The sequence below is a fragment of the Girardinichthys multiradiatus genome, chromosome 20 (genome assembly GCF_021462225.1).
Source record: "Girardinichthys multiradiatus isolate DD_20200921_A chromosome 20, DD_fGirMul_XY1, whole genome shotgun sequence".
Taxonomy (NCBI): domain Eukaryota; kingdom Metazoa; phylum Chordata; class Actinopteri; order Cyprinodontiformes; family Goodeidae; genus Girardinichthys; species Girardinichthys multiradiatus.
The window spans coordinates 39,244,435-39,259,484 of NC_061812.1; the positions used below are offsets into that span (position 1 = coordinate 39,244,435).

Here is a 15,050-nt window from a genome sequence, read left to right on the forward strand (position 1 = left end):
GGATGTTTTTAAAATGAGGCACTCACATCTCAGAGCAATCTGTCTGCTACTTAGTGTTGAATCAAATGCTTTTGGATTTAGATAGAAAATTACTTTGGCAGTCACATGTTGGCTCTTTGCTGCAGCCAAAAGAGTTGATAATGTCTGTTTTTGCTTCAAGTGGGTCTATCTGAGGTAATGTAACCGTAAGTGGGAGTGTTGTGTGGATGGTAGGCTGAGCGCTACGCATACAGGAGAACAGAAAGGCTCTTTTTGTTTCAGTGTGTGCCATGTAACTACTCATTCCAAGGGATATTTTAACCAAAGTATCCTTACAATTACTCTTAATACATGAATGGATGGAGTGACATGATTCCTGGTAATGAGGAACATAAATGTTTATTTATTTATTTTAGTTTCATTTTTGACAACCATGGCCACAAACCTGTTTCTAACTAACTGCAGATTGTGTTGGTCCTCTGTGCTCCAATCATAAGCCCTGAAATAACAAGGCAGCTGCAGTCCAGCTAAAATCCAGAATGCAGGCTTTAAACAGTGCGGTGTTGATCACCTGCTTAATAAATTTGGCAAACTAGTGTCAGCAGAGAAACTCTGTGCCATAAAAATGACTCACCAAATGAAAAACAGAGCACTTGCCAGTTCAAATAAAGATACTGTTCACAGAAAATTACAGTCCAGGCTTGATGGATTCTGAAAGCTGAAAGTCACATAGAGCTTGCTTTGGATTTGTTGAGATAAAATGGTCTCATGTTTTAGGTGTGCAAGAAGCACACAAGATATTTAAAGACTTGTATAGTTTTCTTACTGAGAGATAATTTTACTTTTACATAATAGTTTGTCGATTGTTTCTAATTCTGGAAGGTGACATAAAAAAGACTGTGGGACGAAGTACACAGAATTTCAATATATCACCCCACACGTTTTAGGGATAACTGAACCACAACACAAATGCATAACTGTGCTCTAAGCAAAGTGGAATGGCGTAGGTGATAGTTTTTGGTGTTTGTATTTTATATTTTTAAGTTATATGTGGCAGTTTTATCTTTATTTTGCCAAATGCCACATTAGGCTTGAGTAGAAGCATTTAGATATCTGCACATTTTTTCTTTCAGCCTTATAAGTACCCTGTTTGTACCTCTGGGCCTCCTGCCCATTGAGCTCAAATCTTTTGGTCAACAGTCAAGGGCAGAGTGCCCGTCCCCTCTGTCCCTCCTACTGGAGCAGAGCAGACATGACTTTTTCCCCTCAGCTCTGAAGCAAGTCAGTGTTCCTTGGAAGTTTGAACATGTCTGGTCTGTTGGGTATCCGCCTGTTGTTGCTGCTGCTATGGGGCTGTGGCTGCCTCTGGCTCACCAGTCCAACATCTGCAGCACTGGTCATCTTTGAGGACACTGAAGCTCCAGAGGTAAATTTATACTTTTAATCTTCATTTTAAAACAAATTGTTTTGTTTCTTGAAGAAATTAACTTGGTGCAGTGCACTTTGTATTGTAGTTCCGGATTTCCTGATTGGTATTAAATAGTGAATAATGTCTCAACATCTGCATTATCTAAAATGCAGAGTATAAGTCTATGTCTTTTAAGTTCCAGTAATGTATGAATTATTCATATTTTTCTGTCATATCTGTGATTGTGTTTCAGGAAACGACAGGAGCTGCCACAAGGCTTCAGGTACTTGTCTGAAACTATCTCATATTTGTTTTACATTGGTGAAAAGAATATACAGGTCCTTCTCAAAATATTAGCATATTGTGATAAAGTTCATTATTTTCCATAATGTCATGATGAAAATTTAACATTCATATATTTTAGATTCATTGCACACTAACTGAAATATTTCAGGTCTTTTATTGTCTTAATATGGATGATTGTGGCATACAGCTCATGAAAACCCAAAATTCCTATCTCACAAAATTAGCATATTTCATCCGACCAATAAAAGAAAAATGTTTTTAATACAAAAAACGTCAACCTTCAAATAATCATGTACAGTTATGCACTCAATACTTGGTCAGGAATCCTTTTGCAGAAATGACTGCTTCAATGCGGCGTGGCATGGAGGCAATCAGCCTGTGGCACTGCTGAGGTCTTATGGAGGCCCAGGATGCTTCGATAGCGGCCTTTAACTCATCCAGAGTGTTGGATCTTGAGTCTCTCAACGTTCTCTTCACAATATCCCACAGATTCTCTATGGGGTTCAGGTCAGGAGAGTTGGCAGGCCAATTGAGCATAGTGATACCATGGTCAGTAAATCATTTACCAGTGGTTTTGGCACTGTGAGCAGGTGCCAGGTCGTGCTGAAAAATGAAATCTTCATCTCCATAAAGCTTTTCAGCAGATGGAAGCATGAAGTGCTCCAAAATCTCCTGATAGCTAGCTGCATTGACCCTGCCCTTGATAAAACACAGTGGACCAACACCAGCAGCTGACACGGCACCCCAGACCATCACTGACTGTGGGTACTTGACACTGGACTTCTGGCATTTTGGCATTTCCTTCTCCCCAGTCTTCCTCCAGACTCTGGTACCTTGATTTCCGAATGACATGCAGAATTTGCTTTCATCCGAAAAAAGTACTTTGGACCACTGAGCAACAGTCCAGTGCTGCTTCTCTGTAGCCCAGGTCAGGCGCTTCTGCCGCTGTTTCTGGTTCAAAAGTGGCTTGACCTGGGGAATGCAGCACCTGTAGCCCATTTCCTGCACACGCCTGTGCACGGTGGCTCTGGATGTTTCTACTCCAGACTCAGTCCACTGCTTCCGCAGGTCCCCCAAGGTCTGGAATCGGCCCTTCTCCACAATCTTCCTCAGGGTCTGGTCACCTCTTCTCGTTGTACAGCGTTTTCTGCCACACTTTTTCCTTCCCACAGACTTCCCACTGAGGTGCCTTGAAAATTTCTTTCTGTGTCTTACCCTCTTGCTTGAGGGTGTCAATAGTGGCCTTCTGGACAGCAGTCAGGTCGGCAGTCTTACCCATGATTGGGGTTTTGAGTGATGAACCAGGCTGGGAGTTTTAAAGGCCTCAGGAATCTTTTGCAGGTGTTTAGAGTTAACTCGTTGATTCAGATGATTAGGTTCATAGCTCATTTAGAGACCCTTTTAATGATATGCTAATTTTGTGAGATAGGAATTTTGGGTTTTCATGAGCTGTATGCCAAAATCATCCGTATTAAAACAATAAAAGACCTGAAATATTTCAGTTAGTGTGCAATGAATCTAAAATATATTAATGTTAAATTTTCATCATGACATTATGGAAAATAATGAACTTTATCACAATATGCTAATATTTTGAGAAGGACCTGTATTAGTTTTGTTATTTCATACCAAAACCTACTTAAGCTTGCAGAACTTAAACCACAGTGTTCTTTAATAGGGAAAAAACAGTATTTTATTACATTAGTTTACAGCCAAGAATTTTAAATGAAACTTTCCCTGTTATTAATAAATAATGTGTTTCTTTGCTTTTTCTGTTGCAGAAAAGAAGCACAAATGAAACAATGGTAGGGACGTTGTCCATTCTTTCAACAAATTACATTACCCTGTGAAGGCGCACTTTAACCTTTCCACATTTTGTCAGGTCACAACCTCAAACTTTAACGTACGGTTTAGGACTTCTGTGAACTAGAACATCACAAGTAGGGCATAACTGTGATGTGGAAGGGAATGAATAAATTGTTTTCAGTATTTTTTACATAGAATAATTGGAAAAGTGTGGCGTGTCATTATATTCAGCCCCCTGAACAACCCTAATAAAAATCCAGTGCAAACAATTGCTGGCAAATTTGGCCTTTATGGATGAATTACAAGAAACAAAAATCCATAGTTGAAAAAAAGTTGTAATAAGTACTGTTTGCAGTTTGCTACAAGCCATGTAGGGGACACAGGTGTCTTGGAAAGCACTATGGGCCTGATCTTTAAAAGGTTGCGTGTAAAAAAAAACACGTGCAAACTGGTTTGTGATTGTAAAGCTGATCTACAAACCGAACAGTGGACAAAAACCTTTTAGAGTGTTTGCATTCATGAATATGCAAAACATAAAATAATGACCCAAATGTGAAAATTTATGGGAGGAGGATATGCAGATGTAATTACTTACAACTGGCAATGCTATTTTATAAAACCTTAAAAGGACTGTGGGTGCTGTGTATATTTAGCACTTTTGAAAGACATGTGCAAACTGGCATGCACAAATGTTGTGCCATGTTATTTAACAAACAACACTGACCACTAAAAGCAAACAGAGACTAGAAAAGGCGAGTTGCTAACAGAGCTGTTGGAGCACGGGGGTTTGTGTGTGTGAATGAAATGACGGAGGTAGATACGGCTGCTTAGAGCTGTATGTCGATGCACGTCTGACCGTGGCTGTTAGCTTTTCTAGGTTTTATAATTGATATTTCATGGTTTAACTGTAGCTTTTAGTATTTTCATGTTTTTAAATGTTTTTACTGTTTGTGTGGCACTTAGAGATACTTCTATTGTAATAGGGCTGTCTAAACCACTTTTGCACTCGTTATCCATTTCACATGCAATCTTTGTAGTCTTGTTACACATGCAATTCTTATTTTGCACAAGCAATTTACCGCTACTTATTTGGAATCCTTGAAGATCAGGCTCTCTGTCTAACAGAAAATTAACACTGCAGGGAATGGCAAGTTTATCAGAGTGGATGGAAAGACTGATGGAGCTATATTCCTGGAATAAAATCTGTTAGAGGCTGCTTCAGTTCTAGCTAAGGCTATGATAGAATGGTGGACTTGCAGCTGTGTTTGCATCATAAATTAGATTTACACTTGATTGACTCAGTTAGGCTCTGCACAAAAGCATACCACATAATTCAGATTCCAGTTTGTATAAAAAAAGTAAACAACCTGTATCATTTTCTCTCCACTGCACAATTCAGTGCTAGTGTGTGTTGGTCTATCACATAAAATCTGTTGAAGTTTTAGGTTGAAAGATGAAAACATTTGAAAAAGTTGAAGGGATACAAACACTTTTGCACGGCATGGTAGTTATGTCAAGAAGTCCTTTCAGAAAACTTTATTAGGTAGAGCATGAAACTGAGTATGGTGGAAAGTGTGCTTTAAAATGTCCACTTTGGTTTCTTTCTGTAACTGTACCACAAAAGAATAAAGTTTGATTCAACACCGTTTAATTTTATGGATTGAAACAGATAAGTTAAACTTGTTTTGGCCACTCCGTAATAAAGTCTGGTCAATCATATGAACGGAAACATCTATGTAATGTATGTATGTTAGAAATTGATGCAAATACAGAAGAAGTTGTAAAACTCACTAAGATAGTCATCAGCATTATTCCCATTAAGAAGATGCAGACTCACAAAAACACTCCCAGGATGTAGGGGTGACATAATGTCTCTTAAACACTGTTTCCTAGCTGCAATATGTTTGGCATGTTTACCATGGAAATTGTATAAAATTTTACCATCCATTTTCTGTCCAAAATAACTATGTTAAAAGATGAGCTCATAACAAACTAAGCCTGTCAGGAAGGTGCTGTCCTTATTCTGTGTAAAACGTCACTTTAGCCTGTAAATAAGAAGTTAGGTTAACTTTGTAATGATCAGTCCTTATTTTAAGTTACAGTTTTTTTATTGTCTGACCTGTTTCACACTTTTTCACCCACACCAACACATTTGGGATTTATCTGATAGACCAACACACAATGAGGTGTAATTGTGAAGAGGAAGGAAAATGATACATGTTTTTGTTTTTTAAATACAAAAGTTAAAAAGTGCAGCGTGCATTTGTATTCAGTCCCCCAGAGTCAATACTTTGCAGAAACATGAAATTACAGCCTCGAGTCTTTTGGGGTATGTCTCCTCTAGCTTTGCATTTCCTGAGACTAATTTTCTTGCATTCTCCCTTGTAAAATAGTCCACTTTCATTAGATCAGATGGGAAGCATCTGGAAAAAGGGTTTTTTAGGTCTTGGCACAGATTTTCAATTGGATTTATGGCTGGACTTGAACCAGGCCATTCTAACACCATTCCATTAACAGATGTTTTTCTAGGATGACCATCCACACAGTATGATGCTTCCACCACCATGTGTCACTGTGGGGATGGTGCCTTCAAGATTGTCAGAGCTTCTCTTCCATGTGTTTGCTGTGTCCGCTTACATGACTCAATTATGATTCTTTATCACTTCCTGTCAACATTGGCTCGTTCAAAGGCTGCCTTTACTCAAATTAAATTGCACACAGGTTGACTCTATTAAAGAATTAGGCGCCTTCTTAAGGGAGGTGATTGCACTGGATTTTTTTCAGAAATATCGTGTTAGGAGGCTGAATACACAAGCACTCCACACTTTTCAGACTTTTATGTTAAAAAAACATTAAAACCATGTGTTATTTTCCTTTCACTTTACAATTTTGTGCTATTATGCGTTTTTCACATTGAATCCCAATGCATCCCACAAACGTTTGTGGTTGCATTGTGACAAAAGGTGAAGAAATTCAAAGGGTCTGAATGCTTTTGCAAAGAGCAATTCAAACAGTCTGAAAAACTTTGTATTTATAATTTTAATATCAACCATATGGTTGCTTATATCTACATGTTGGATAAAAGGTTTTCCTTGTTCCTTGCCTTCCAGCCACAGGTGGAAGTGCACAGTGTGACAGTGGACTGCACTGTGACGTCCCGCTTTGCCCACACCGTCCTAACCTCGGTGGCTCTAAACAGAGCCAACTCATCAAAGGAAATCTTCTTTGAAGTGGAGCTCCCTAAGTCTGCCTTTATCACAAATTTCAGCATGTAAGCTAGATTTTGTTCTATTTTATCTCTTAAAAAAACTAATAACCAACAAAAATAATGTGTATCGACACTGTAGGTAGTCATTTCTGATGAAACAAGCAATGAATATTGTTAAAGTGAACAATGTCCTCTTGTGTTTCTCAGGGAAATTGAAGGCAAGGTGTATGTTGGAGAGGTGAAGGAAAAGGAGAAAGCTAAGAAACAATACGAGAAGGCTGTTTCATCTGGACAGACAGCGGGATTGGTCAAGTGAGTCAAGGAAGACACCATTACAAACACAAACAAGAGTTGCTTGTACAAGTATTGCCAGTAATGCCACTCTGTACTGATCTAGATATTAGGTTTTTAGCCTTGGCAGCGGATAGAGATGCCTGTGTGTGTGTTTACTGCAGGGCTTCTGGAAGGAAGATGGAGATGTTTTCTGTGTCAGTCAGCATTGCAGCTGAAAGCAACGTGACTTTCATCCTTACTTACGAGGAGCTCCTTCAGAGGAAATTGGGCCAGTATGAGATTCAGATCCGAGTGAAACCCAAAAGTCTGGTTCAGCAGTTTCGGGTGAATCATTGTATAATAAAATTAATCCTGCCTTTTGTTGATTTGATGAATGTGCTCACAAACAGAGTCTCTGTGTTTGCCTGTGTTGAAACAGATTTTGGCAAATATCTATGAGCCTCAGGGCCTGTCTTACGTTGACGCCCAAGCTACTTTCCTTTCCAACGAGCTGCTCCCTCTGGTGGAGAAAACAGTCACGGACAAAAAGGTTACTGACTTTTGAAGTTTTAAGTCTTTAAATGATCTTTGTTTCCCTTCGTGTTTTACATTCAATAAAAATGTCTTACTGTGTGTGTTTATGTTCTTGGCAGGCCCAGATCTCTTTTTCACCAACTGTGGAGCAGCAGAGAAAGTGTGCAGGTTGTGATGGAACACTGATAGATGGTGATTTCATCATTAAGTATGATGTGGACAGACAGGGGAGCCTTGGGGACATTCAGGTATAGGGATAACCCAAGTAATACGTTCAAAGCTTTATGTTCTTTGACTGTTTTCATTTTGCATTCAGACATTTATTCAGGTATTTAATGCAGGTTATGACTCTGTTTCCCTCTAGATTGTGAATGGCTACTTTGTGCACTTCTTTGCTCCCCCTGACCTACCCAGAGTGCCTAAGAATGTGGTGTTTGTAATCGACAGGAGTGGGTCGATGTCCGGCAGAAAGATGGCACAGGTGAAAATTCTTCAATCAATCTATCTATCTATCTATCTATCTATCTATCTATCTATCTATCTATCTATCTATCTATCTATCTATCTATCTATCTATCTATCTATCTATCTATCTATCTATCTATCTATCTATCTATCTATCTATCTATCTATCTATCTATCTATCTATCTATCTATCTATCTATCTATCTATCTATCTATCTATCTATCTATCTATCTATCTATCTATCTATCTATCTATCTATCTATCTATCTATCTATCTATCTATCTATCTATCTATCTATCTATCTATCTATCTATCTATCTATCATCTATCTATCTATCTATCTATCTATCTATCTATCTATCTATCTATCTATCTATCTATCTATCTATCTATCTATCTATCTATCTATCTATCTATCTATCTATCTATCTATCTATCTATCTATCTATCTATCTATCTATCTATCTATCTTATTATTACATATCTGTTACAGTTACCTGCTTATAGATACATAAGTAAGAGAAATACATGGAATTAGTGTACTGTACATTATTATTATTGTATGTTTTCTTATATTACCGTGATACTCAAGAAGAGCACAGGCTATTTCCATCCTTGAGGCTTTAATCCCAGACTGACTGTTACAAATAACTGTTTCAGATCATGTTATGTATATATACTCTGTATAGCCTGCTTTTTCTTATAGGAAGGCATTTAATTTTCTTTTTTTGCAATACTAGTAGCCATTATTTTTGCTTTTTTTCAAAGAAGGCTGAGAGGAAGTGGGGTGGAAAGAGGGGGAGACATGCAGCATAGGTCTCCAAGGTGCATGGGCGCATGGTGTAGCAGTAGAGCATTTGAAAAAGAGAGGTCTTTGCATATTTCTCCAAGCATTTATCCACAAGAGCCATAATTATCAAGTTCAAAGTATTAGCTGGCCACAAATATGATTCTTTTCTTCAATTAAAAATTCAAAATAATAATAATAATATTAATAACTGTTCTGCCATAAATGGAACGTAATATTTCAATAAAACAAACAAAAAAAAGGGCTGTCTAAGTTATTGTGGATTCTGAGCACAAAAAAAGCTTTTAAAATATTAGAATTTTTAACTGTTTTTTGTTGGTTTAAAAAACAAGTTAAGTCTTTGCTCAGCAACAAGAACAGGGTATGAGTTGTTCTTCAAAAATGTATGCTGCATTTAGCAAAGGTTAATGTGTGGGCCCAAATCTGCTTCTGAGTAGAAGTCACTGGATGTTTGTCGTCCTGTTTGCATTTAAATTAATATGAAAGCAAAAAAAAACACGATTAATAAAACATTATACTTAGTATTGTGCCTACCATTCTAATAATTTGAAAGGTAGGTACAACATACAGTGAAAACATTCGAGCCAAATGTTTTTCTTACATCGGCTTTGGTCCATCTGTGCAGGCTGGCCAATTTTGTTCTTTACAATTAATTATTGAAGTCAGGGACTATACAAAATTATTCCAAGGGCTACAAATGTCCCCCAGGCACCATCATTAAAACTCCTGCTCTTGAATGCCCAGAGTTCTAGATCCTCTCTCACTGCACAGGGTTTCTAGGGTTTTTCGGTCTGGGAACTGAGACAGCCATGGAAGAAGGTTTTTGTATCTGGTGAACTTTTTCACCTGTAGGATCAAGAGTAATATTTAGACTCTCCTAGTAAGAGTTTTTAACTTCATGAATTCTAACAAGGATTTCAAGTTCTTTAGGAGAGGAACAGTCCCACAGCATCATAGGTCTACAACCATACTTAACAGTGGTCATGAGTTGTTTTCCAGATATTCTCTTACTGTTTCATATCAAACCTACCTAAATTATTTTGCATCTGACCAAAGCACACAGTTCCAGTCCCAGAAATGTTTAGGAAATTTATGTTATCTGTTGGACAGAAAATGCATTTTTGTGAAACAAGAAGTTGGCATGGGGATTTGTTTGACCCCAAGATGTCACTATTTGCTGCAGTTCAATAATAAATAAGTAAATGCCTTTAAATAAAGATTTCATATCATGCTAATTCAAAACAGGTGCGTTTGTCTAAAGGCATTTATGGCAGAGATTTAATTGTGAAAGCTGCTGTGTCAGTGCTGGGGTGGATGCATGTTGATCTCTGAATTTTTCCAGACACGAGAGGCATTGCTGGCCATTTTAGAGGACCTCAATGAAGGGGACCACTTTGCTCTCATCGAGTTCGACTCCAGTGTTTCATCTTGGAAGGAGTCTCTCACCAAAGCAACTAAGGAAAGCGTGGCTGAAGCCAAGATCTATGTCAGAAATATCGTAGACAGAGGAGGTCAGAACAACAAAAAGTGAAGGCTTATTATACCACACTTCATGTTTTTAATGACGGAATTAATAAACTGACAGATTTTTCTCCTATTGTTGTCAAGCTACTGATATCAATTCTGCAATGCTGGAAGGGATAAATATGCTGATCAAAGACAGACAGGAGAACAGGCTACCTGAGAGAAGCATCGATATGATCATTTTACTGACTGATGGAATGCCAAATTCTGGTAAGCATGCTAAGTTTGCTGAAATGAGGCCTTGCAAAAATGTATATATATCCCTTAAACTTTTTCACACATTCTCATGGTAGAACTTAAATTAGCTTTTATGTGATAGACTGGGACAAAGTAGTTCATACATGTCAAGAAGTGGTACTTATAGTGGACCCAAAATTGTACTGGCAGTAGCAGAACGGTGAGTCGACAAAAACAAAAAAATATGAAAACTTACATCTGGGCATGAAATTATCAGAGGCAGACATAAATAAACATGACAAGGCATGGCATGGCAAATAGTATATATCAGGGAGGAATAAACAGAGCAGACTATATAAAGTGGATGGCACAGGTGAAAACAAAAAACTGATTGGCATGGCACATGTGTACTGAATTAATCTGATTAGAGACTGTGGCAGAGACTGAAAGCAAAACCATGACTAAAACTTAAAGATGCTGGTAATATTCTAACAAAGAATACTAACAAGAATAACCCAAAGTATAAGCATCACAAGGATGAACTAGAAAGCTAAATACTGGTCCTTCTCAAAATATTAGCATATTGTGATAAAGTTCATTATTTTCCATAATGTCATGATGAATATATAACATTCATATATTTTAGATACATTGCACACTAACTGAAATATTTCAGGTCTTTTATTGTCTTAATACGGATGATTTTGGCATACAGCTCATGAAAACCCAAAATTCCTATCTCACAAAATTAGCATATCATTAAAAGGGTCTCTAAACGAGCTATGAACCTAATCATCTGAATCAACGAGTTAACTCTAAACACCTGCAAAAGATTCCTGGGGCCTTTAAAACTCCCATCCTGGTTCATCACTCAAAACCCCAATCATGGGTAAGACTGCCGACCTGACTGCTGTCCAGAAGGCCACTATTGACACCCTCAAGCAAGAGGGTAAGACACAGAAAGACATTTCTGAACGAATAGGCTGTTCCCAGAGTGCTGTATCAAGGCACCTCAGTGGTAAGTCTGTGTTAAAGAAATTGTGTGGCAGAAAACGCTGCACAACGAGAAGAGGTGACCGGACCCTGAGGAAGATTGTGGAGAAGGGCCAATTCCAGACCTTGGGGGACCTGCGGAAGCAGTGGACTGAGTCTGGAGTAGAAACATCCAGAGCCACCGTGCACAGGCGTGTGCAGGAAATGGGCTACAGGTGCAGCATTCCCCAGACCTGGGCTACAGAGAAGCAGCACTGGACTGTTGCTCAGTGGTCCAAAGTACTTTTTTCAGATGAAAGCAAATTCTGCATGTCATTCGGAAATCAAGGTGCCAGAGTCTGGAGGAAGACTGGGGAGAAGGAAATGTCAAAATGCCAGAAGTCCAGTGTCAAGTACCCACAGTCAATGATGGTCTGGGGTGCCGTGTCAGCTGCTGGTGTTGGTCCACTGTGTTTTATCAAGGGCAGGGTCAATGCAGCTAGCTATCAGGAGATTTTGGAGCACTTCATGCTTCCATCTGCTGAAAAGCTTTATGGAGATGAAGATTTCATTTTTCAGCACGACCTGGCGCCTGCTCACAGTGCTAAAACCACTGGTAAATGGTTTACTGACCATGGTATCACTGTGCTCAATTGGCCTGCCAACTCTCCTGACCGGAACCCCATAGAGAATCTGTGGGATATTGTGAAGAGAACGTTGAGAGACTCATGACCCAACACTCTGGATGAGCTAAAGGCCGCTATCGAAGCATCCTGGGCCTCCATAAGACCTCAGCAGTGCCACAGGCTGATTGCCTCCATGCCACGCCGCATTGAATCAGTAATTTCTGCCAAAGGATTCCCGACCAAGTATTGAGTGCATAACTGTACATGATTATGTGAAGGTTGACGTTTTTTGTAATAAAAACACTTTTCTTTTATTGGTCGGATGAAATATGCTAATTTTGTGAGATAGGAATTTTGGATTTTCATGAGCTGTATGCCACAATCATCCGTATTAAGACAATAAAAGACCTGAAATATTTCAGTTAGTGTGCAATGAATCTAAAATATATGAATGTTAAATTTTCATCATGACATTATGGAAAATAATGAACTTTATCACAATATGCTAATATTTTGAGAAGGACCTGTACAACAAAAAGCATGAAAAACACCAATTAAAATATAAGCACAGGAATATGAACTTATATGGCAAAACCCTTTAGAACATAACCCAAAATATTACAAATCAAATATTAAGGAATAAAATAAAATCAGAAAGGTGTATCATGCTTTGAATTCAGCACCCCTAAGTGAGTATTTTTGCTGCCACTAAAGCGAAAAGTGTTATGATTCTGGCACGTCTGCTCTACCCTGTCTCCCTGGCTGCAATCAGCAGATTAGATGCACCTGGTGGCTGCTGCAGTGTAGTGCAATCTGTGGAATGCCAAGCACCTGTGTCTTCCCTGATATATACTGACTCTGACAAGCAGACGGTGCCAGATTTTTGAAAGCCATTGTGTGAGTAAATATCCAGCGTTCCTTCCTGTCTGATCATTGTTCTTGACCTTGCCTTGCCTTTTTGGATTTATGCCTCTGCCTGCTCCCTGTCGGACTATTTGGATTTTGGTTGTCGACCTTGTTTCCTGCATCTGGTTTATGCCTCTGCCTGCCCCTTGCCTAACGCCTCTTGTTCCAATCGTTGACCCTGTTTCTGTCCTTGGATTATTGAGCCAGCCTAGCCCTCGGATTATTCAGCCTGGAGTCACTTCTTACCTGTGCTGTGGAGTCACGAATCCCTCTTTCTGCCTCAGTGATTCCTGGAAGCTGTGAGGAGTGTTACCTGTGTGACGTTTTCCTGTGGCTGAATAAACCTTTTAAACTTTCAGTAATGTGTCTGGCTGAGTCTTGGGTCCGCCTTTTTCTGATTCATAGCAGAAAAAATCTGGCCAAAAATGGACCCATCGCCAGCACAACAGTGGCGTACCCACGTTGATGAGACCCTTTCCTGGTTGAGTTCCGGCATGGAGGAAATAATTTCCACAGTACGTTCTGGCAATCTTGTCTTCGAGCCACCACTGTCACAAAGAAACCACGCCCAAGTAACACGGACAACAGCAGAGGTAAGGGAGCCACGCCTCTCTCCGCCTGAGATGTTCAGGGGACCAATGTCAAGCTTTTCTAACTCAGTGTGAAATTCATTTTGAGCTTCAGCCGTCATCCTTTCCCGCTGAACGTTCCAAGGTGGCGTTTGTTCTATCTCTGCTGGCAGGAAAGGCAAAACAGTGGGGAACTGCTGAATGGCATAACAGGTCTGCATCTTGTAATCTTTATGAAACTTTTTCCAAGGAACTCATTTGAGTTTTTGACCCGGTCATTCCAAGTCGTGAGGCCGCAAGAGGATTATTGTCCCTCAAACAGGGTGATCAGCCTGTCTCGACCTATATAATTGACTTTCATTTGTTGGCTGTAGAGAGCCGTTGGAATGAGGCAGCACAAATGGATGCATTCATGAAAGGATTAAACGAAGACATCAAGGATGAGCTAGCGACCCGTGACTATCCTTCTTCCCTGAAACAACTCGAGGATTTGGCTGCTCGCATTGATATTCGGCTGGCAGAGAGAAGGGAGGAGAAGCGCCATGAGAAGGGTCGCTCATCATTAACTCAGGTTTCTGCACACCGGTATGAGAGAAGGAGTCAGTCACCTCTCACTGAGGAAAATGATAATTGTGCGCCCATGCAATTGGGCAGAACCAAGATTACCCCTGAGGAGAAAGATCATCGGAGAAGATTCAAGCTCTGTTTTTATTGTGGAGAGAAAGGACATTTAGCACTCAGGTGTCCACTAAAAGGAGAGGCTCAGCAGAGGAAGGGAGGTCTCTACTGAGCCGAAGTCAACTATCTGCCTCCTCCTTCTTGTTTCCTGCCCATTTTCAAACCTCTTCTTTGTCTCTCCAGGGGGCCATGTTTATTGATTCAGGAGCAGATACTGAATTCATGGACGAAACATTTGCAAATAAGAACGGCATAAAACTTACTCTGTCAGCTGACGCAATAAACGTGCTAGCTTTGGATGGTCACAGCATGAACAATTCACATCTCAGGACGGAGGAGATTACCTTAACAGTTGGAGGTAATCATCAAGAAAAAGTTACTTTCATGATCATTAATTCACCTGAGCTTCCTGTAGTCCTAGGGGCCTCCTCACATCGACTGGAAGAAAAAAGAAGTTCTGGGTTGGTCTGAGTCATGTTCCGCTGACTGTCTTTTGTCTGCTGCTACGGACGTCAGTGTGGAGAATGAGGTTGAGGAGACCTATCCGGATTTATCCAAGGTACCACAAGAATACCATGATTTAAAGGAGGTTTTTAATAAAATCAAGGCCACAGCTCTGCCACCCCATAGACCTTATGATTGTGCTATTGATTTGCTTCCTGGCACATCACCCCTAAAGGCAGAACCTATTCATTGTCTGGTCCAGAGCACAGGGCCATGAAGAGTTATGTTGATGAGGCATTAAAGGCAGGACACATTCAACCCTCTTCCTCTCCTGCAGGTGCTGGTTTCTTTTTTGTTGGGAAGAA

General features: G+C 39.7%; 1 protein-coding gene across 2 annotated transcripts in view; it reads left to right on the forward strand.

Annotated features, from left to right (window-relative positions):
- Window positions 1-1,283: 1,283 nt before the first annotated feature.
- Window positions 1,284-15,050, forward strand: part of LOC124856172 (inter-alpha-trypsin inhibitor heavy chain H3-like) — a 29,840-nt gene continuing 16,073 nt past the window's right edge. Inside the window, exons 1-11 of one of the 2 annotated variants that reach the window (XM_047346411.1) lie at window positions 1,284-1,405; window positions 1,641-1,670; window positions 3,475-3,498; window positions 6,616-6,770; window positions 6,915-7,019; window positions 7,163-7,325; window positions 7,420-7,530; window positions 7,634-7,762; window positions 7,879-7,995; window positions 10,132-10,300; window positions 10,398-10,523. In XM_047346411.1, the coding sequence (XP_047202367.1) occupies window positions 1,286-1,405; window positions 1,641-1,670; window positions 3,475-3,498; window positions 6,616-6,770; window positions 6,915-7,019; window positions 7,163-7,325; window positions 7,420-7,530; window positions 7,634-7,762; window positions 7,879-7,995; window positions 10,132-10,300; window positions 10,398-10,523 (1,249 nt within the window). In that variant the 5' untranslated portion in view covers window positions 1,284-1,285. Of the gene's footprint in view, window positions 1,406-1,640; window positions 1,671-3,474; window positions 3,499-6,609; window positions 6,771-6,914; window positions 7,020-7,162; window positions 7,326-7,419; window positions 7,531-7,633; window positions 7,763-7,878; window positions 7,996-10,131; window positions 10,301-10,397; window positions 10,524-15,050 lie in introns of those variants that run through there. The other variant, XM_047346410.1, reaches the window with a different exon arrangement.